The 24,205-nt window shown below is 34.8% G+C and overlaps 1 protein-coding gene across 2 annotated transcripts in view; it reads left to right on the top strand.

Annotated features, from left to right (window-relative positions):
• The window catches only part of LOC149829011 (protein N-terminal asparagine amidohydrolase family protein), a 34,077-nt gene that overhangs the window by 4,744 nt on the left and 5,128 nt on the right, over positions 1 to 24,205 (top strand). The window contains exons 2-6 of one of the 2 annotated variants that reach the window (XM_090017864.1): positions 2,472 to 2,536; positions 2,640 to 2,736; positions 2,823 to 2,861; positions 2,970 to 3,158; positions 6,919 to 7,097. In XM_090017864.1, coding sequence (XP_089873990.1) covers positions 2,472 to 2,536; positions 2,640 to 2,736; positions 2,823 to 2,861; positions 2,970 to 3,158; positions 6,919 to 7,097 — 569 coding nt within the window. Of the gene's footprint in view, positions 1 to 2,471; positions 2,537 to 2,639; positions 2,737 to 2,822; positions 2,862 to 2,966; positions 3,159 to 6,918; positions 7,098 to 24,205 lie in introns of both variants that reach the window. The other variant, XM_090017863.1, reaches the window with a different exon arrangement.

Below are 24,205 nucleotides of genomic sequence, written 5' to 3'. Positions count from 1 at the left end.
TCTGCATCTGCTTTTCAGGCTGTAGATTTTTCTCAAGCTTGAATCTAGTAGACCAGTGCAAACCAAATATTAGTTTATGGTTGCATTGCCATTCCAATGCTATTTTCCTATGTCACACAGACTCCATTTTGCCCTCCGTACCCGTGTTGACACGCGTTGACACCTGGACACACCATTTTACCCTACGCACATCAAGTTTGTATTCAATTTATAATATATAATTATATTTTCAGTATATAATATATATTTTAGATATAACATATATATTTAGATTATATTCAGTTTATTTTGAATTTCTTTTGTATTTATGTGATATTTAATATATATATATATATATATATATATATATATATAGCCATGTCCCCGTACTCACATTTTTTGGAATTGCCGTGTTGTACCCTCTGTACCCATACCCACTCCTACCCGCACCCGCACCCGCACCCTTACCCAGGTGACAGCTATTTCCTCGATTTAGGCTGTACTTGTTTGTTTTGCAGATCATAAAATCATAAATGAGTATCAACCAAGTTCTTTTCTTCATACTTGAGAATCCCTCTTTCAAACATCAATTCTGTTGTTGAGGTTTATATGCTGGCTTTGGATTGCACTTATCAAATAGATGGTGTTTCACATCAAAATTAATGGTTGCACACACTTGCCATTCCTAGGAGTTTTTTTTACTTATGATTGACCAATTACGTCCATCTTGACCTGATAAAGATTATTTAGGTCTGTTCTTGTCCTACTATAAGTACTTGTATTATGTGTGATATAATATGCGAATATGAATGAGGTAGTGTCAGGATGGTTCTGCTATTATATTAGTCATTTCACCTGAATCAGAGTTGATTGTAGGAATAACCTTACTCTGATTTTAGGACATTGAAACCCTGGGCAAGTTATAGATGATAAAATAAAAAGAAAAATGTTAGGCGTTTAATTTAGCTGCAGTGTCTTGTCTGTTTTTTCTATCCTCTTGGCTCTTATTTTTTTTGTGATTTCTTTTGACCTTTTGACTATTCAGGATGTTGCACGGCTGGCTTGCTGCTTTCATTCACTATCATTATCTCTTTGGCTTCTTTGTCCTTTTTTCCCCTTTTGCATAATTTAAAACCATCACCCAAAATATTGAAATCCAACTGAAAAATCAAGCTTCCAGATCATCTTATCTGCCAATCTGCACTTGAAAAATGAGACCTTTTATTTTTTATGCTGCTTTTTAGGAATTGTAATCTGAATTATTTGCTTCTTTGGTCAATTTATTGTTATCAGTGTTGGACTTTGTGACTGGTTAATCCTGTTTTTCTCTTTATATGGTGTTCTCTACCTGATTCTCGTTTCAATAGCTTGATTAAGTTCATTAGTTAAACTCTTGAAGAACTAAATTGTGTAACTGATATATTTCCTTTGAACTCTTCTGCCCTTACCCTCTTGTAAGGTCCCTACTTTTTAATGAATACTTGTGAAAATCTCCTTATATGTATTCTATCACAGAATGAATCATAGAAAGATGTAATTGATATGTTTTATGTCATTTCAGGCTACATTATTAAGATACTGTTAAGATATATGTAGTCTTTTCTTATGTAATTGTATTTGTCTTGTATAAACCAAGTGTACTTAGATATTTTTCTTTCTTTTGTGTGTATTCCTGTATATTTTATTTGAGCTGTACTCCTGGTATACTTTAGGTATACACTTTTATGTATTTTAGGATAGGTATACTTATTAGTATGAGATAAATATACTTATGAGGTTACCTTCTATATTTGTGTGAATATTTATCATTAATAAAGTATTAATTTTTCATGTCTTGTTTTTGCTCATGGGTGTGTATTATTTGATCTAGCCAAATGCATTATAATGCATTTGGATTTCATTTATGTTTGATGAAATTATTGTTTTTCTTTAGTACCTCTTTTGTCTTGGATTCTGTGCCACTTCATGACACAACTGTAGTTCAGGTAAAGCTAATTTAGGTGGCACATTACTTCAGGACAAGATATGAACCCATGATGTACATGAGTGAAAATGGTATCTTGGTTGCATAGGTTGGGATTTTTTCCTAACAATTCTTCTTGGAGCAAAGTAAAAGGGGGAGAGAAACTTGTGGGAAGAGAGTTTAGCCCCAAAACTTTTATTCTTGATGTGGAGGCTGCACACTACTTTCTTTTATTAATAAGAGAGGCCCTAATTTTAGTGGTACAGAAAAGTCAATGTTAAGAATTACAACAATGCCACTCCAAGTCATATTACAAAGTTACATAGAAAAGAAATGCAAAACAAAGGAAACACCATGTAAACAACATCTGAAATAAAATACATAGAGTGGGGTACCGCTGATACACATAGAGGAGTCCACTATGAATGAAATGGAAAAAATACCACCACTGTAATGCCACTTATCTTAACAGATTCTAATTCTAGCTTTCTAAGTTCACAACTATATTGTTCTATTATATGCAAAACAGTTTGTTGGAACAGATGAGGCAACTACATGTGTTGGACTTGTACTTCGCAGCCAGAAAGATGGAATGTAAGTTATATTAATTAAACTTATTGACGTGGATTTAGAAATATTATAGATTTTTAGCAGTCATATCAGAAGTGCTATTTATTTATTTTATTCTTTGATACAGCACCTGTGTTGCGCATCTGGACTCTCCAAAAGTTATTGCGTTGGGCCTCAACAGAATGTTGTCATTATTTAATAATGTTTTAGATGCAGAGCTAGATGTGGGTTCTTTATCTTTCTTCTTGAAGTATGATTTGCATCTCTTTTTCAACACAAATTAACATTGTAGGAATTTATAAATCTGCAGGTGCATCTGATAGGTGGCTATGAGGATTTACCTTTTGAAGTTTGTACAAGATTCCATAATTATCTTTTGCTAATAATAAAAAGAAAGACAATCATTCTATTTAAGATGTAGGAATATACATTATTGACATAGTTTTTGTTGCAGCAGCTAGATCATAGTGGTGAATCAGAAGGCGACAGAAAAATGGGTGGCTCTTCTTGGCCTTTGTGTTCTGAAATAATCAAAGTATTACAGAACAGTGATGCAGTTTTTCACATTCGAACTCTGTGTGTCCTGGGTCATAATGCTCGGAGATATAACTCTGGAAACTTACTTCCCATTGTCAATGGCTTTCTGGTTAGTCCATAGTCCATACTATGACTTCTCAGTTTCTTTCTTCATCTATAGCTTGTGCATGAAATTTGTTAATTTTATGAATCAGTTTATTATTACGAAAAAATGACCGTATTGTACGACCAAAATGATGCATTTTCTGAAATGCCCTACAAATTTTGAAATCCGCTCCAAATTCACAAATTTTTGGCTTTAAAAGGACCATTTTACCCTTCTCACAAGCGAATTTCCTCCAGATATGCGAACTTCCTCCCAAATATGCAAATTTCTTCCTAACATTTTGCGAATGTCCTCCTGCTTGTGCCCCTTATGCGATTTTATTAAAAGGAGGCTCACACATTTTAGTGACATTCGCAACCATGAGTTGCAAAGGTCCCCAAAATGTGTACATTTGTGAATGTCCTCCTGTCTGTGCCCCTTATGCAATTTTAGTAAAATGAGTTCGCACATTTTGGGGACCTTTGCAACTTATGGTTGCGAATGTCGTACTTTTGCGAATGTCAGGCAAAGGGCCTCGTGCTTGGTATTTGGAAAAGTGCCACTAAAGGTAAAAAAATCTTCAAAAGTGCTGCTAAAGCCTTTAGAGATACTTCAAAGTCGCTGCTAAAGGTCCTTTGCCTTTTAGCGTGCGCGAGTCCACTAGCATCTCGCCAGGTGAGTGGTAAGCAGCTACCACTCTCTCTCTCTCTCTCTCTCTATATATATATATATATATATGTGGAAAATGACCGTACTTTATGGTTGCAAATGTTCCTAAAATGTGCAAACCTCCTTTTACTAAATACTCCCACATTTGTGAATGTCCTCACACATGTGCAAACTTTCATTAAAAAAAATGGCACAAACAGGAGGACATTCATAAATACAGTACGACATTCACATATTTGGGATGAAAATCACATATTTAGGAGGAAATTCGCATATTTGGGAGAAAATTTGCATATTCTCATATTTGGAAAGAAATTCACATATTTGGGAGGAAACTTGCATATTTAGGAGGAATTTCGCATATGTGGGAAAAATAAACATATTTAGATATTTTGGAGGAAGTTCGCATATCTGGAGTAAATTCGCTTGTGTGAAGGGTAAAAAGGTCCTTTTATAGCCAAAAACTTGCGAATTTGGACATCGGGCAGATTAAAAAATTATAAGGCATTTCAGGAGATGTGTCATTTTTGACGTGCAATACAGTCATTTTCCATTTTTATTATTTTTTTGATGCAGTTTGCGGCAATATATATTAGGAAATCATTTCTATTCCGTGCCAATGAATTTCCATGAGTGGTTCTTATTTAGGCTCTGTTTGGAAACTGGTAATCCGAGGGAGTTTATGCATTTGGAGAAGTGGTAGCTGTCAAATCCTGGATTTGGTAGTTACCACCTCTAGGAGGTCATGGCAACCAAATCCACTCTTTAATGCAAATATAAAGATGATACAGTCTCACTTCCTCTTCCAAATGCATAAAACTCCCATCCCGGCTACCAGATTCCTAACACCCACCACCAATGTAGTTTGACCATGTCTCTACCAAATGCATAAACTCGCATCCCAGCTGCCAGTTTCCAAACAGAGCCTTATTTTCTCTTTGAAAGTTTTTAAAGGTTTCCATCTGCACTAGAAATGTCAGGTTCAGTGGTTTTAAAAGGTTGAAATAACAGGTTCAGTGGTTTCAAAAAAGTATCTTCTCTCTAAAATTCCCTATTAGTTGAGATGGTAATAAGTCTTTTCTAAATTCCAGTATTATGATCTTATGTCATGGACAATATTTTTGAAGAACTTTAGTTCATAATATTCATGTTTGAATACTGCCAACATTTCCATTACTTTTAAGTATAATCTCCAGCATAAATCTAAACTAAAAGGTTTTGGTATTTTTAATGCTTTTACTGGATTGGAGCTTTTTTTTTGTACACCATGGATGCTTAAATGAACTTGGTACTTGATCTTTTTGAGAAGGCACAGTGGGCATATCATGTAATGGTCCCACTTTTTCAATGTTTGATGTAAACTTCGTGCTGTAAAAACCACTTGCCGGCCTCATGCCTTATCATCTATTGCTTCTTTCATATTTGAAGACACACATCAAATATGTTCATGCTGTGAATATAAACTCTGTTTCTGTTCTATCCTGCTGTAGTTTACATGGCATAGGTAGCAATGTCATATCTTATGTATTTCCATTTTATGTGCTTCGTATCTGCCAACACAGTCGAACATTAATAGAAAGGAAAATAAAATGTGACTTTATCTTCTAAATCTGTCTTGAAGATTTTTTTATATTGGAGAATGAAAAAATGTAGCTCCTAGCATTCCAAGAATACAATTATGGCCTTCATATCTTTTGATTCAATTGTTGATCTACGTGGTATTTAGAGTAGTGCATCTGCTTTTACCTGATACACATTTACATGAGATCACACTGAAAAATGGGTCAGTTCTAGATTTGAATCATAGTAATTAAGTGCATCCAGACCATAGTCACGGATATCAGCGATATTTTGAAAATATTGAGATATGATGGAAAACCGAGATTAAAGGTAAAATATCGTGATATTTTCAAAATATTAGAAATATATATATCGTAATATTATCACGATATTATCAATTAGTTTTACTTTTTATTTATTTTTACATTTTAAATATGTTTTTCTTCTTTCTTTTACATATTTTGCTTATTTCTTTTATTATTTATGTACTTTTTTGTCTAAACATGAAATTTTCTTATTTTTGTTATTTTTTATTTTTTTAAGTCCCAAGATTTTCCCAAGATTTATTACCAAACCGATAATATCGCAAGAAATAGCCTCGCCGAGATATAGCCGATACCGATATTTGTGACTATGATCCAGACAAAGATCCAGTTATGTGATGTAATATTTTATTGTTTTAACATTATTTTGCAATACCTTAATTAGGATGATTATAAAGTTAACAGTGGGGACCCACACTATCCATGATACTGGGGCACATGATTACTCTTGTTTCTCCTTTTTTGTGCTTCTGTAACAGCAATCTTCTTAGTATCTTCTTTAATGTTATGTGAGAGCCACAACCCCTAATTGGCTATTATTCTACATGATCAATGGTGACGTTGTGGGTGTGTATTCTTCTTTAACAAGCTTATCTGAGCCTAACCGAGGCAAGAACCTTGTTTGGACTTGTTGAATACTACGATCATGTAAAACAAGCCCATATTCAGCTTCAACAGCCTGTTTTATGATCCTGAATAAGCTGTTAGCTAGGCAGAGTCAGTAGAGGCCTGGTTCATTTACCAGTTCACAGTGTAATAGATATACAGAAGAAGCCAAAGTGTACACTATTAGGAATCTGTGGCAAGGCTACAGTGCAGTAGTCATTTGCCTTGATGAACACGTCAATATTTCACTATTTCCCAATAGTTGTACATACCCCTCTGATATATTTTAGCATATGTGAATTAGTTGATATCTTTTGGTGAACATGATCATCATCAATTCTTACTGTATTGTGATGCATTTCTTCATGCAGAATGATGCCTTTTCTTAAAAAAAACTTTATGTAACTATGCTTGGAGATGCAGAATCTAGCTTTCATAGATTTGGACAGTACTTGGAGAGCATTAGATAAACCCCTTTCTCAGGCATATGAAACTCCTTTTTAATGCTAGAGCATCTGGTTTATCTGTTTACACATGTATTTTCTTCGTTCACATGCTTGCTGTGAATACTTGAGATCATGTTCTCTTGGTGCAAATTTTGTTGAGTCATTCTTTCTTGCTTTTAGGTAGAAACATCAACTGGATTCATCAGACCAGCCTGTTTTGACAGAAGTTCTAGGGCTCCTGATGAAATTGTCAGGAGACTTAGAATCAGTCTCTCATTTGAAGATCCTGCATGGAATGGCAAGTTACTGGAGACTTATGATACTCATCAAGACAAGTTCTATATTGCCCCTTGCCGTTGGTAAATCTGAAAACTGTCTTGTAACATATTTTACCATTATTTGGAAATTTTACATAAATCTGAATATATAATGAAAATTTATTTGGAAATTTTACAAAAATCTGGTCCTCATTCAGTTTCTTTATTGCACCCCATTTTTGTCATCTTTATATTCCTTGTGTCTGGAAACTGCTGGTGTCAGCCAACACATCCCCCTCACGCAGGTGTATGATGGTGGTTGTTCATTAGGTTTCTTAGTTGGGGTAGCTACAAAAGTATCTTGCCATTTATAGCAATATTCATGCCTAGGTTATTGAAAACATGTATGACGTTTTCTATGTGCACATGCTTATTAAATATGTTATATCAGTTGCTCACTAAATGAGAATAAGAGTGTATTCCAGTTGTACTGATTCCTTTCTTCCAGACTTCTAGCTTTGGTAGGTCCCATGGATATGCAGAACATCATGCCTATTGAAAATGATTGGCACAGTTTGATTAAACATATAAGTGGCTTAACCTAGATGGTGTGGCAGGATGCTATTTTTCGTACCTTTTGTGATATCATTTTCTATGGTAACTGAAAGTGGTCAATGTCACCTTAATTTATTAAGTATTATTAATGCAGATATTGCTGCCTCTAAGTAAGGTTTAGGAGAGAAGAAGCCCATATGAATTGAGGAAACATTTCATTCGTTTGATGAATCTGAACTACATTTAAGCAAAGTAATATATACAAATAGTATACAAACAACATAAATGTAATGACCCTAACTCATACATCTTGAAAATGCAGAATTTTTTCCCAGAGACCCGAGGCCTTTACAGTTCTACTTCCAATTGAATAGCCAAACACACCACAAGAGATCTTATATTTATCACCCCAAATCATAACTCATTATTTATTAATCCTGAAAGAAAAAGTATTTAACAATAATTGCAAGAGACATATCAAAGTTATTTAAATGACATAAAAGTAAATAAAAGAAAACTGAGTCACGTTGTCCCTCTGTGAACTGTCTAGCTAAAGTGTGACACTCGTAGCTCTCCTAGAAGTTAGTCGCTTCACCGATCCTCTTCAGCTGCGAAAACCACAAAAATAAGGGTGTCAGAAATTCGATGAATTCTGCATACGAATTCCTTTAATGAAATAAATGAGCATAAAGAATACAAATAAGAATTCATGCAATAACTTGGAGGAATGTCATTATGACAAATACATAATTCAATTAAGCATTCATACAATAGGGAACAACATTATGCATTCACTAATATTTAACAGTTAAGAGAACAGGTAAACATGCACGATCTAATGCATAACAGGAATATGCATGACTTCAGTGCAATGCATGAGTAAATTATTATCTTTCATTATAGTTTTCTTTTATATGCATGTCTCTATTAAATGCACACAATTTAAGTTCTTCTTTTAATTATTGTTGCTCGCGGATACACTAAACGGGTAAAATTTTTTGAGGTCAAGTAGGGTTCTCAGGGTAACCTAGCACACAAATTGTATTTTATTACTGGGTTTCAAACTTAGCCCTCGACCGAATCACCTTCGGAACATTAGACCTCCACATCTAATGTCAGGACACTAAGGACCTTCACATCCAATAGTGTCACTTTCTTGGTATACCAAAACAACAACTGTGTCTAACACACCACCCTCAGGTCAAGTGACAGACTCTCCTTAAAACAGTGGTCAGGAGAAAGGACTTCAATATCGGGTTTAGGGGTAATAAATAAAGCACACGAAGTTTATGTATTCTCGTGGTCCCCCCAAACCGAATCTTTAAGATGCCCATTCTTTCGATGAGAGATCTTAGATCGTATATTATACTGTTCTTATTTATTATTTTTTTATTAAATGCCAATTATTAAGTTTCGCAATTCAGCATGCAAAAGCAAAGGTAAAAGCTCGCATCTACCCCTGCGAGAGTCATCACGGGACTCCCGCCCGTAGAAAAATATAGAATAGTGCAATATAATGCAATAAAAATAAATATAATTTTTGTGATGCATTTAAAATAAATAAAGAGAAGCAAAACCAAAGCTCGATAACCACCAGGCCCACGATGATCCATTTCGATCATCGATGCACCATATGCAAAAACCAAAACAACATGTCATATATAAGATAAATTACATGCCTTTCAAATGCACATTCATATACGCAACTCTTTAGCTATGCACATGGCACAAAAATATTCATAAGCATGCTTTATTTCATTTCATATGCTAGTGACAAATGCAAGCTTTCATTTATTGTCATTCTTTAAATCAACTGCACACTTCCCTTAATTACGCGTACTCATGTCAATTGCATACACGTGTTGACATTAAGGCATATTTTCTTTAAGTGTACATATATTTATCAATGCATGCTTCCATTTGAATATGCATAATTTCACCAAGTGCGTACATAACTATCAATGAAATGTTTTTCTTTTGAATATGCACTTACCTGTAGATGCATGTTTTCATTAGGTTTGCATATGACTCTCAATGCATTGCACTTACCTGTCAATGCACCGTTTCACTTTGGAATAAATATATGCACATCAATACATACACAACACATGCTAAAAAAAAATTGGAATACAAGAGCCAAACACCTGTACTCATATACAAATTTTTTTTTACAAAGGGGTTTACACCCAGTCGACCCAGTTGGCTGGGGTTCCAAATAGGCCCAGCCGACCTTGGTCGGCTGGGTTTATATCTAACTGCCCCCAGGCCGGGGCCTGTCCGAGTCCTGCTCAAGGTCGGACTGGGCCTGGCAAGACCCTGCCAGCCCTGGGTTAGTTGAGCCAGCCCAACCGGGCCTGACAGCCCTTGCACAGGCCCAGCCCGGGCCTGTGTAGGTGCTGTCAGGGCAGGGCAGCCCAGACACATTTATTTTTATAAAAGAAAACTGCCCAGCCGAGCGGGCTCGGTTGGGTTCAGCAACGTCGGCTGGCCTGGCAAGCTAGGCCTGTCAGGCCGACCAGGACATGAAGTTGGCCTGGTCGGTTGGCCAGCCGAGCAGAGCTCGACTGGTCTGCCGACCAGACCACTAATGGAACCCTGCTGAAAAACAGATTCCCTGCTTTATCCCTCTTTTTTTTCTCAAGCTATGCGTGAACTGTGCATAGTTACTTGAATACATATTAAAAGCAAAACATGCTATAAACGTAATCACATTGACATATGCCTTCAAAACGAATTAAAACTTATACAATTTCAGAAATATCATATGGACAATAACTTTCTTGAAGATACTTACTCGATATTGCCTATATATATAATGTTTTCAATAGGCACACCATTTTACACACGTTTTATGCACAATACATGCACACTACATGATTTCAACACATACTTCTATACATATAAACCACCCACATCAAGATCCATCCATGGGAATCAACACCCATCAAAGTGGTTTCTAAAAGAACCACTCCTGTTAGAAAATGACTTGAAATACATTGGGTTCAATAATGAACCCATACCTATGCACGTGAAGTGCAAATATACCCATTAAAGGGAAACAACACAAGCACATAATGTGCTAACACATAAAACCCATAAAAATGGAAAAATATGACATAAAGTCATAAGTTGCATATCATTGAAGAAATAATGGAGAAGGGGTAAAAACCCCATTACAATGGAGCAAGAGCTCCCTCAAGAATACAAAATACAAAGGAGAAATCCTCTATTTATAAGCATGAAAAGAGACCACCTTGGGGGCTCCCAAAGGGGACGTTGGAGAGCCCCCAACGGTCACATTTGTGACCGTTGGGGGCTCCCAACGTCACTTTTGGGAGGCCCCCAATGTGGTACGAAATCCAAAAATATAAAAAACAAAAAATAAAAATAAAAATAAAAATAAAATTACAATGCATATTCCAATTGGAATATGCGTAATATGCTAATTTACAAGAATACCCTTGAGGGTATTTTAGGAAGATAAAATATATATATTTATATATATATATATAAATAGAGATATGTATACATATATATATATATGTATACGTATCTTTATATATATATATATATGTACATTTAAGGTACATTTAAGGATCAACATATTTTAACACCCCCCCCTCAATCTTTGCGGGGAAACGAAAAGATTGAACAAAGGGCAAGACTCCAAGAGGCTCCGGCAAGGATGCAATGGAACTTGAAAAGGCCTTCCTCCTATTGTCTTCAAATTTCCCGAACTATTCAGGGTACTTCTCTTTGTCCTATCTCCAAGATCCTGTGAAATAACAACAAAGAAACAAGTAAAACAAATCTTTGTACTTTTATTCAAATGAAACATTTCTAACTAGCACAGGTTAGAAGAGATGCAAATTATGCAAAAAAGACACCAAAGTTTCAAAATCATATATCATGTTTAAAACAAAATGAGCGGAAGCAAATTATGCAGAAATAAATTGCAAGAATGCATAATGCATTTATAAGGTCCAACGTTGGACAAATATAACCCGATAATGGGGAATAACAAAATGGTCCACTAAGGGACACCACAATAAGCCTACGAAGAGGCATGATATACATAAACATTATTGAATGAGGGCCTAAAAAGGCCATAAAAAGCATATGCATATACTTATCATGAAATGAATTAATACTCAAAGAACTCATTAATGAACATGCTTCAAACATGTAATGAAGTGCCAAACAAGAGAAACACAGTCTCCAAGCATACTTTAGGCAAAATAAACCCAAGAGTTCACAAGGTTTTAAAATCATTTATGAAAGACATACTTAATACACATTTTGCATATAAGGGTGGCAAAAACCATAAGCACTTAATATATAGATTAAATGCTAAGAAATCAACTTGATATGCATATCAAAAATATGATTTGCTTGAAAAACATAAGTCATGAATGAAATTTTGCAAATTTCAACAATAGTTTATCCATTACAAACATCTTCTTCATTAGTCCTCCAAAACCCATAAATCAAGTGTATAAACTACTAGATCAAGAATATAAAGCCATTAAAGGCCAAAGACACACACAAAGGTGTGTAAAAGAACCTCTTGTCTACATATAATAATACTTGAAATAAGTGCATCTACGACAAGAACAAGAGAATATATGCCAACATGGACTAAAAAGTATCTCTTGTCTAGGTAAAAAATACACTTAAAACCAAGTATGTTCAGCTACTAAAACAAGAGTAATAAGTCAACCATGGGGTAAAACATAATACATCTCTTGTCTACATATGATAGCACTTGAAATGAGTGAAATAAGCCAACCATGAGCATACATCTTAAGCGACTAGAACAAGGACACAAACGCCAACATAGGCTAAAAATCACACACCATGGTGTGAATCAACGTGCCTTGTCTACATATAAAAACACTCAAGACAAGTGTGTTCATCTACTAGACCAAGAGAGCAAAAGCCAACAAAGGGCTAAAAACACACGAAGGTGTAATAAAATTCTTGTCTACATATGATGACACTTAGATAATGGGCATAAAAGGAAAAAAAAACCTTTGAGGCAATAAACTTGTAATGAAAATAAACCTTGAATAAAACAATACTCCTTTTAAAATGATTTCTCAAAACAATAACATGCATGTAAAACATATCTTCAACAATATACTATAATTGAGAAAATAAAATTCTTGAGAACAAATGTGTGAACATACACACACCAAGAACACTTAGAATACTTGTGCAAAAACACAAGAACACAAAATCATAAATGTGCAAATGCACTCATAAGATTCATAAACAAGAAAAGGTTGGGCAATAATCCCAAAACCCTTGATTTTAATATACCTTAAAACATTTAAGGTCTCAAAACACCATATGTCCATCACATTTACATAGAAGCATCCATAATATCAAAGGCCACAAGAGAAAAAATGAGTGACACACTCATAATTAGAGATCATACAACAAATCATTTTAGAGTCCCAAGGTGCCCATAACTCACCTCAACAACCATCTATAATATGGAGGGTGGACAAACTAAAATGATATAACACGAGGTGCCCATAACTCACCTCAACAAACATCTCTAATATAACAATAATAAGGCCAAATAAAAGATGCATTAAATAACATGTGATGGACAAATATAAATGCCACAAAAAGGCAATAAACACTTTAAGAATCATTTTTCAAAGAAAAGAGGACCGATTAAAAAATTGAATCAAAAGGTCCAATAATCAATAATGTGCTTTATAACAACAATTTTGCATAAACACAAATTATGCTTAATCTTCAAACAAGTCATTTATACCAAAAAAGACTTATTAAGCAATAAACACAACAACATAAAGAATTCATTAAGACAATCAAGCTTTTAATCAAAGAAATCATAAGAACCGTAATGGTTCACAAAGAAGGCTTTAACACAATACTCAAGGAAAGAATATTTAAAACACTTTGAAAATTTATAGATTTGGGATTAAATCCCATACAACAATTTTTAAAAATCCTTTGATTGTGATGAGATATGCGGAAACATACAAAGTGCTAAAAGCACTTACAATGATTTAAAAAGGACTCAATATCTAAATTCATTATATTTTTCACAAAAAGAAATGTGCATAAAGGCTCCATAATGCAAAAATGTCTACGAAGAGACAATACACATGTAAGCACAAAAGGCTTTATAAAAGATGTGCACGAAGGCACTCATACAATACTTGAGCAAATACACACCAAGGTGTAAACAAACATGCACTAAGGCATGTATTTTATAAAAAAAGGGAATGCATACAAGCGCAAATATTTGAGAAACAAATGTGCACAAAATACAAAAATACACAAAAGTGAGCAAGTATGCACTTTATAAAAAGAGCAATGCTTGAAATTCTCAAACTTTAACAATTGCAATTGAGGAGAAAGAAAACCATATTATGGCCAATGTAGGCATTTTTAAAAGATATTATTAAGAGGTTTCGAAACCTTATGAAAAATACAAACCAACAAGTTTATAAAGATGAAAAATGAAATCATTTATACCAAAAGGATGCAATAGATGAACTATGCACTCTATGTAGTGTGAGAAATTCCTTAAAAAAAATCTTTCCTAATGGTTTATCATAAACAATTTTTCAAAAAAGAAACATTGAAAAACTTTTAGGAGTTCTTATAAGTTATCATTAACAAGAACTACTTTAGGATTCAACAAAGATTTTAGATGTGAGAGATTTTCATATAAGGATTATATCAAATTTTTCAAAAAATGCACTAAAATTCATAATCAAAAGAGGAACTCAAATCAAATTAGGGTTCATATGAGAGTTAAAAAATTTTAAGCAAAGATCATTACTTTAGCAAGAAATCATATATATAATTTTAAAAAATTAACTTATAGGTCAATCATGAGATACTTATGTAAGAATTATAAATCTCACATAATTGAAGGTAATTTTAAAAAAACATAAAATTGCTATTATATGCGATGAGTAGTTCGATAAACACAAATTATATATTTGAACAACAAACGAGTTTACCAAATTTGAGGGAGATATTTTTAAAATATACGAGCACACGAAATGCGAAAAGACAACTATCATAACCATTAAACGAACAAACTATATGCAAGAAACATATTTTCAAATGCATAATACTTTAAGAAAAGGGATACATACCGAATAACTTCAAAACAAAAGGGAAGAGCAATGAATACTTCACCATTTCTTGAGCGACACGCTTTCCGTTGCACCAAAGGACAACCCCATCGTGACCTCGCTCTGATACCATGTTAGAAAATGACTTGAAATACATTGGGTTCAATAATGAACCCATACCTATGCACGTGAAGTGCAAATATACCCATTAAAGGGAAACAACACAAGCACATAATGTGCTAACACATAAAACCCATAAAAAGGGAAAAATATGACATAAAGTCATAAGTTGCATATAATTGAAGAAATAATGGAGAAGGGGTAAAAACCCCATTACAATGGAGCAAGAGCTCCCTCAAGAATACAAAATACAAAAGGGAAATCCCCTATTTATAAGCATGAAAAGGGACCACCTTGGGGGCTCCCAAAGGGGACGTTGGAGAGCCCCCAAAGGTCACATTTGTGACCGTTGGGGGCTCCCAACGTCACTTTTGGGAGGCCCCCAATGTGGTACGAAATCCAAAAATATAAAAAACAAAAAATAAAAATAAAACAAAAATTACAATGCATATTCCAATTGGAATATGCGTAATATGCTAATTTACAAGAATACCCTTGAGGGTATTTTAGGAAGATAAAATATATATTTATATATATATATATATAAATAGAGATATGTATACATATATATATATGTATACGTATCTTTATATATATATATATGTACATTTAAGGTACATTTAAGGATCAACATATTTTAACACACTCCTACATCAAATAAAATTTTGTCATAACATGTACAATTTTTTTTTCATGAAAACGATGCAAGAAAAACAAGAATCCAGCCATGGAGGAAGATCCATGGATCATCCTCCATGCGGTTTTGAGAAATCCACCATAAATGCGTTTTTTCCATGGATTTCATCCAAGATATTACATAAAATCGAACCGACATTCGATTTCTCACTTATTTCAAAAGAGGAGACCCGTACCTTGCAAAAGTTGAAGAAAAATATGAGAAACGATGGTGGAAAAGGGGCTGTTGGAGAAGAAGACTCCCCTTCTTCTTCATTCTCTTTCCTCTCCTTCCCTTTCTCGCTCTCCTCTTTCCCTCTTTCTTTCTCTTTTCCCTTCTCTTTTTTTCTCTCTCTAGTTCACGCCCCCCTTCTTTTCTTTTCTTACTTTAAATAAGAAGAGGCCCTAGAGGTGGTGCCCCTCTAGGGTTTCTCATTTTGGGGCTGGAGGAAAAGTTACTTTTCCTACTTTTTCTCTAACTCCCTTCTTTTTAGCAACTTTTTCAAACTTCAACTTTTTCACTTACCTTGTTTTACTTTTACTTGCCTTTTTCTCTTCTTGTTTTAAGGTTAATGTAGATTCTTCTAGAGGCCTACCATAAAGCAACTTTTGAAATTCAGAATTAATATAATATAATTAATTAATTATTAAATATTAATTAATTAAAATTATCTAAAATCTTTCAAAAATGACCAAATTAACTCAGAAGGCTCCCTAACCTTATTAAACCCCAAATTAAAACTTTATATTCAATTTAAAGCTGGAAAATCGTGGGGCTTGGATTTGGATCCGGATCCAGAAATCCAAACCCATGCCCAAAACGAAAATGGATCAAGATCTGGATTAAATTCATATTAAAGTGGGTCTTAAATAAGATTCAAATCCATAATAATTCAAATCTTATGCATTGGATTCAATCCGATCTAACTATGTATTTGTTTTGACAAACTGCTCAATTTAAAAAAAATGCAATTTTGGGGCCAACCGGAACCCAAATTGAGGAAAGTAAAACACTGTTGCGCTCAAAATTCTACGACGCATCCAACGGCATATAACACTAATATCAATTTCCGATTTTTGCCCGAAAATAACCCAAATTTTGCTCGAATTTCGCTTAAATTTAAAAGTCGAAAATAAAACTTTCTCATGCTTCAATTGACTCGCTTCGACTTTGTCGATGAGACTTGAGTCAAGCCCAGACTCAAAGACATCAGTCTAAAAATCGAGCCTCAAACGATTTTCCTCCCAGACTTATAAAATGAGAGGAGTATCTTCAAGGGAACATTGTTTTTCCCTACCACATCAGAGTACCAGTTAGTAGATTTTTTCACCAAACCTCTCCCAACTCCTAGATTTCACTTTCTTTTTGGAAAACTTTGATTATTGTACCATAAGTTTGAGGGAGAGTTGAATTGTATATATATGTACATATTTGTATATATATATATATATTTATTTGTATTTATATTTGTACATATGTATATGTATGTACATATTAATATATATAAATATATGTATTTTTATATTTTTTATTTGTACTATATTTCTTTTATTTTTTATTTTTGTATTTTAGAGCTAGGATTCTAGCCGTTAGGACTAGCCTAACGGCTAGTTGAGGCTGCCTTTGGTGTATATAATGTGGACCAGTGTTGTGAAAAGCGTTGAGGCGTAGCGAGGCGCTCCACCAAAATCTGAGGCGAGGCGTAAGCCTTAAGGCGCAAAGCGTAAGCCTCAAAATTTTTTTTTTTAAACTTAAAAAAACTATAAAAATGATCTAAAATTATAAATAAATAAGAAATGCTTTATTGATGAAGCGCCAACCAACACGAAATAAAAAAATCTCAAATAAATACGAAAAAAATATGAGATTAACATGTAAAAGTAACATAAATGGCAAAGAACAATAAACATCCACTTGAGCCTTTTTCTATAGCTACAGTTGGAAAAACCAAAAGGAAATAACACACAAACATAAAAGCATGAACTGTGGAAGGTGAAGTCCACTGAACATTACAAACAAGAGAACATTAAAAGAGAAAGGTCCCATCAATATACTAGAGATAAATTGGGCCGTTGATCCTTTTCCCTTGGTACCAGAAATGTGGACAGCCTAAACGCACAACGAATCAAATGAGTGAGTTTAAGGAGGGGAGAGAAATTCAGCAAATTCATGTCAACTATTGTAGCAAACATAAATAGAAATTTCAAGCAATTGCACATAAAGATTCAAGCAGCCTAGCATGCAATATGGTGAAAATTGGTCTTCAAAAATATCAAACAATTTCTCGAGAAAGAAAAAATCTCAGCGACAACAATGAGCCAATGTATTTCCATCGATGAAGAGAAGAACATAAGACACAATCGTTATGTGGGTGAGTGAAAAAATCAGCCTTTGAATGTAATCGAAAAAAGCTTTCTTTTGGAAGCACTAGACATAGTGGTGCTCTGATCTCGAGTGGCACCTTAAACTCAAGATGAGGGTTGCCAAGGGAGCGGAGCAACCACTTCATCTTGCCCAAGGTGATAAACCCAGAAAATTGTTACCGGAAAACGCAGAGGTTGCCGGCGGCGAGTGGTGGCCGGCGACAGCAGTGGCGGCGGCGAGTGGTAGCACGACGGTGGCTGTGAGTCGCTGGCACGGCTGTGAGTCGCTGGCGAGTGGTCGCACGACGGTGGCTATGGTCGCACGACGATGATCGACTACGGGTGGTGGCCGGCTGTGAGTGGTGGCCGGCGACAGCAGTGGCGGGGGACTAGAGGGGACAGAGTAGAGAGAGAAGGGGCGAGGGCTTTCCCTCGCCCCGAAGCGCCTGTGTCTTTTTTAAAGACACAGGCGCTTCGATCTTTCGAGAATACGGGCCCAGATCCGGGTCGAACTCGGGTCTGGGCCATCCGATTTTTAATGCGTGCCTCGCCTCAAGGCGTACGCCTCAAGGCGCATGAGGCGTACGCCTTAACGGTGTTGCGCTTTTTAAGTGCACCTCAAGGCGAAAAGGGCCTCGAGGCGAGGCGCGCTTTTTGCGCCTTGAGGCGCATTTTTAACAACACTGATGTGGACTCTTTCCCCCTTGTATGTTATGTATTATTTGTGTATTTAACCCATTAATAAATTATTATTTTTTATCTTGTGTGCGCTCCCTTGGTGTGTGCCCTTAGTGGCCCTTGTGTTTGTGCCCTTAGTGGCTGATTTGGTGGATTATTGTGCTTATCGGATTCGTGGTGTTGGTGCTCTTGGATCTTCTTTGTGGGTGTTCATTTCATAAAGTAGATAGATTCTCCTTTAGGATGATCTAGAGAAGGTCCCCATACTTTAAAATGCACAAGATCAAAGGCATACAAAGACTCAGAACTAGTGTTATCAAAAATGTGCCTTGAGGGGAAAAATTGTTTTTTTTTACAACAAGATTTCTGAGACATGATCAACAAGATTTTTGTAGGTTAATCTCATATATTTTCAGTTATTTCAGATATGTAATCAGTTTCTTAGTATATTACTATATTTTAGCTTTTGTTGGTTAATCTCGTATATTTTTCAGTTATTTTAGTTATGTAATTAGTTTCTTAATATATTTTAACTTTTGTTGGTTAATCTCATATATTTTTCAGTTATGTAATTAGTTTTTTAGTTACTTTTATATGTTAATCTCATATTTTTTAGAATAATCTCATATATTTTAACTTTTGTAGGTTAATCTCATATATTTTTTCAGTTATTTCAGTTATGTAATAATTTTCTTAGTATATTTTAACTTTTGTTGGTTAATCTCATATATTTTTCAGTTATGTAATCAGTTTTTACTTTTTAGTTACTTTTATATGTTAATCTCATATTTTTTAGAATAATCTCATATATTTTAACTTTTGTAGGTTAATCTCATATATTTTCCAGTTATTTCAGTTATGTAATCAGTTTCTTAGTATACTTTAACTTTTGTTGGTTACAACAACAACAACAACAACAACAACAACTACGCCTTCATCCAAAAACAATTGGGGTCGGCGATATGAACCAAAAAAGAAAATCATTCTGGGTCTTCCACATGAATCCTTCTCCTCCAATCATTTCTATCCAATGCCATGTCCTCGGTGAGGTTCAAAGCATTCATATCATTTTCTATCATCTTCATCCAAGTCTTCTTATGCCTACCCCGACCTCTTTTAAGTTTTAACTAATATATTTTCCCATTTCTCCATCCTTCTAACTGGTGCATCATTAGGCCTTCGCCGAATATGTCCAAACCACCGTAAACGATTCTCTCATCTTATTTTCAATGGATGCAACGCCTACCTTCTTACGTATCTCCTTGTTTCGAATCTTATCTTTTATTGTATTTTCACACATCCATTTAAGCATACACATCTCAGCTACACTCATTTTTTGAATATGATGCCTCTTGGCAGCCCAACATTCCGTACTATATAGTAAAGCGGGCCTAATTATCGTCCTATAAAACTTTTCCTTCAACCGCAATGGCATTCTACTATCACACAACACTCCAGTTGCACTTTTGCATTTCATCCACCCAACCTTTATCCTATGATTTACATCTCCATCAATTTCTTCATACTTTTGAATGATACATCCCAAATATTTGAAACAGTCATCCACCGGTATTTCTTGCTCACCAAGTTTCACTACACTCCTATCACTACTTCGTTGCTTACTAAACCGACATTCCATATATTCTGTCTTGCTCTTACTCAACTTAAAACCTCTTGCTTCCAACGTCTGTCTCCATAATTCTAACTTAGCATTAACCCCAGCTCTAGACTCATCAATCAAAACAATATCATCAGCAAACAACATACACCTCATCTATCCCTATAGCAAATAGGAAAGGGCGTAATGCAGATCCTTGATGTAACCCAACCGTTATAGGAAAATTGGTTGTCACCCCTCCACAAGTGCGGACATTGGTTACTACTCCTTCGTACATATCTTTAATTATACTAATGTACTTGAGAGAAACACCTTTCTTCATCATTGTCCACTAGAGAACATCCCTAGGTACTCTATCGTATGCCTTCTCCAAATCAATAAAAACCATATGCAAATCTTTGTTCCTCTCTCTATATCTCTCAATAAGTTGTCTAAGAAGATGTATAGCTTCCATAGTTGATCTTCCAGGCATAAAACCAAATTGATTCTCCGATATCATGACAACCTTCCTCAACCTATACTCAATCACCCTCTCCCAAAGTTTCATAGTATGACTCATGAGTTTTATACCACGATAGTTTGTGCAATCTTGTATATCACCCTTATTCTTATATAGAGGCACCAAAGTATTCTTCCTCCACTCATTAGGTATCTTATTTGTCCGCCAAATCTTGTTAAAAAGATTTGTCAACCATTCTAAACCTTTTTCACCCAAGCATTTCCAAACCTCGATAGGTATACCATCTGGGCCAACTGCCCTTCTTGATTTCATTTTCTTCAAAGCCTCTGTAATTTCTTTCTTTTGAATCTTGCGCATGAAGTCACGATTCATCTCATGAAAAGGAATGGAGAAGTCTCCAAGATCCTGAGCATGACTTTCATTAAATAGCTTATCAAAATAATCTTTCCATCTCTCCTTAATCTCCTCATCTTTGACTACAACTCTTTGCGTTTCATCTTTGATGCATCTAACCATACCCAGATCCCTCGATTTTCTATCTCTCATCTTTGCAAGCCTATAAATATATTTCTCGCCCTCTTTGGTATCCAACTTGTCATAAACCTCCTTATATACCTTATCCCTCACTTTTCGAACTACTTTTTTAGCTTCCTTCTTTGCTATCATATACTTCTCCAAATTCTCATTATCACGACTCTTACTTAGATTTCTATAACACTCTCTTTTAACCTTAATAGCTAATTTGACATCCTCGTTCCACCATGATTGTTGGTTAATCTTATATATTTCCAGTTATGTAATCAGTTTTTAAGTTACTTTTATATGTTAATCTCATAATTTTTAGAATAATCTCATATATTTTAACTTTTGTTGGTTAATCTCATATATTTTCCAGTTATGTAATCGGTTTCTTAGTATATTTTATCTTTTTTTGGTTAATCTCATATATTTTTCAGTTATGTAATCATGTTTTTAGTTACTTTTATATGTTAATCTCATAATTTTTAGAATAATCTCATATATTTTAACTTTTGGAGGTTAATCTCATATATTTTTCAGTTATTTCAGTTATGTAATTTGTTTATTAGTATATTTTAACTTTTTTTGGTTAATCTCATATATTTTCCAGTTATGTAATCAGTTTTTAGTTACTTTTATATGTTAATCTCATATTTTTTAGTACTTATTTGAGATTTTCTATTTCTTATTGGTTGATAAAGCATTTATTTATTTATTATTTTTTTAAAGTTTTCAAAAAAATTATTTGAGGCTTACGCCTCGCCTCGGTTTTTGGTGGAGCGCCTCGCTACGCCTCAACGCTTTTCACAACACTGCTCAGAACTACTAATTCCAAATAGCAATGTATGACTCTTGGCCAGCTTAGAACTCTTGTACTTCTTGACCACATTAGGTACAACTATTTTTTACTCATTGACTAGACCAATGGACAATATATGCAAAACTCTTGAACTAGATACATGCCAAAGATGTTGATGCCCCAAAATTGACAAATCTAAGGCTGCAGTATCATACTCAAAACAACCATTGGCTAAGTCTCAGGACCAAAGAATCAAGATAATACAGATATCCCCTCTTGCTCTGTTCCATTCTTTTTCCTAATTGCCAGTGTTGTAAAACACAATCATCATGAGAAAACACAATGTGTGTGTGTATATATATATATCACAATTATGGCAAGTTATAATTTCAATAGAACTCAAGTTCATAGAAAAAGGAACATTATACACATCAATGATATGCAACCGATATCTCAAATCCAACCATAATGAGATAGATCCCACCTAGAAAAACTAGCATGGTAGCACTATTGACAGTACAAAAGGAAACATGACAAAGTTTACAATTAACATAAATTCATCTGCTATCTTAGGACATGACACTGCCAAATCTATCAACCAACTAGAGTTAAAATCAGATATACCTATTGGGGCAGTACAAGATGAAGAAGGTGAAAACACAAGAACAACTAACTGAGTTAGAAGTCGTTGAATATATTCTAGCACCCGAGTATGCATATAAACTTTGTTATCAATAGGTATAGCTTCACTAGGTAGATGATTCAAGAGCAGGCAAAATAGTTATTTTTTTCTCCAACGTAGTACATGAGAACTTCATATGATCATGTTTTTTGTGGTAATTACACTTCATTGTATTCTCATTTCTTGATTTTTTCTTTATTTCTGGCATCTACGGTTAACTAACCAACAACTACTGAGATACTAACTTCTAAAAAATTATTTGTCACTCAAGCAAAACATGAAGCACTTAGTCTGCACAAAGTATATCAAGCAACCTTATGAATCTCAACAAAACATCAATCAACATCTCATTTTAAACGCAAGGCACATGCTCCAATGCACACTTTAAACGACTATGAAAAGTGAAAACTACCATTAATCTCTCATGCATTTGATCAAACACTTGGTGGTCATGCTTCACACTATACAACTCTAGGTCAAACAACACAAGTAAATCAACCAGTTTAAACCACTTCAAAACTCTAAACTCACTCAAACCATTCAACATTTACCAATGGAGAACCTCAGAAAACATAAAAGTCTTCTTAAATAAGAATGCTGCCCCTTGGTACTAGTTTGAAAAATGAGTCTCCCAAATGAGAGAATACAACAACAACAACAACAACTACGCCTTCATCCCAAAACAATTGGGGTCGACGATATGAACCAAAAAAGAAAATCATTCTGGGTCTCCCACATGAATCCTTCTCCTCCAATCATTTCTATCCAATGCCATGTCCTCGGTGAGGTTCAAAGCATTCATATCTTTTCCTATCACCTCCATCCATGTCTTCCTAGGCCTAGCCTTCGCCGAATATGTCCAAACCACCGTAAACGATTCTCTCATCTTATTTTCAATGGATGCAACGCCTACCTTCTTACGTATCTCCTTGTTTCGAATCTTATCTTTTATTGTATTTTCACACATCCATTTAAGCATACACATCTCAGCTACACTCATTTTTTGAATATGATGTCTCTTGGCAGCCCAACATTCCGTACTATATAGTAAAGCGGGCCTAATTGTCGTCCTATAAAACTTTTCCTTCAACCGCAATGGCATTCTACGATCGCACAACACTCCAGTTGCACTTTTCCATTTCATCCACCCAACCTTTATCCTATGATTTACATCTCCATCAATTTCTTCATACTTTTGAATGATAGATCCCAAATATTTGAAACAGTCATCCACCGGTATTTCTTGCTCACCAAGTTTCACTACACTCCTATCACTACTTCGTTGCTTACTAAACCGACATTCCATATATTCTGTCTTGCTCTTACTCAACTTAAAACCTCTTGCTTCCAACGTTTGTCTCCATAATTCTAACTTAGCATTAACCCCAGCTCTAGACTCATCAATCAAAACAATATCATCAGCAAACAACATACACCATGGCACATTTTCTTGAATTGATCTCATAAGCTCATCCATCACTATAGCAAATAGGAAAGGGCTTAAAGCAAATCCTTGATGTAACCCAACCGTTATAGGAAAATTGGTTGTCACCCCTCCACAAGTGCGGACATTGGTTACTACTCTCAAATGAGAGAATATATTGCTGAAATTA

The sequence above is a fragment of the Nuphar pumila genome, chromosome 9 (genome assembly GCF_984573655.1).
Source record: "Nuphar pumila chromosome 9, dmNupPumi1.hap1.1, whole genome shotgun sequence".
Taxonomy (NCBI): domain Eukaryota; kingdom Viridiplantae; phylum Streptophyta; class Magnoliopsida; order Nymphaeales; family Nymphaeaceae; genus Nuphar; species Nuphar pumila.
This window is presented reverse-complemented; position numbering and strand designations above follow the sequence as displayed.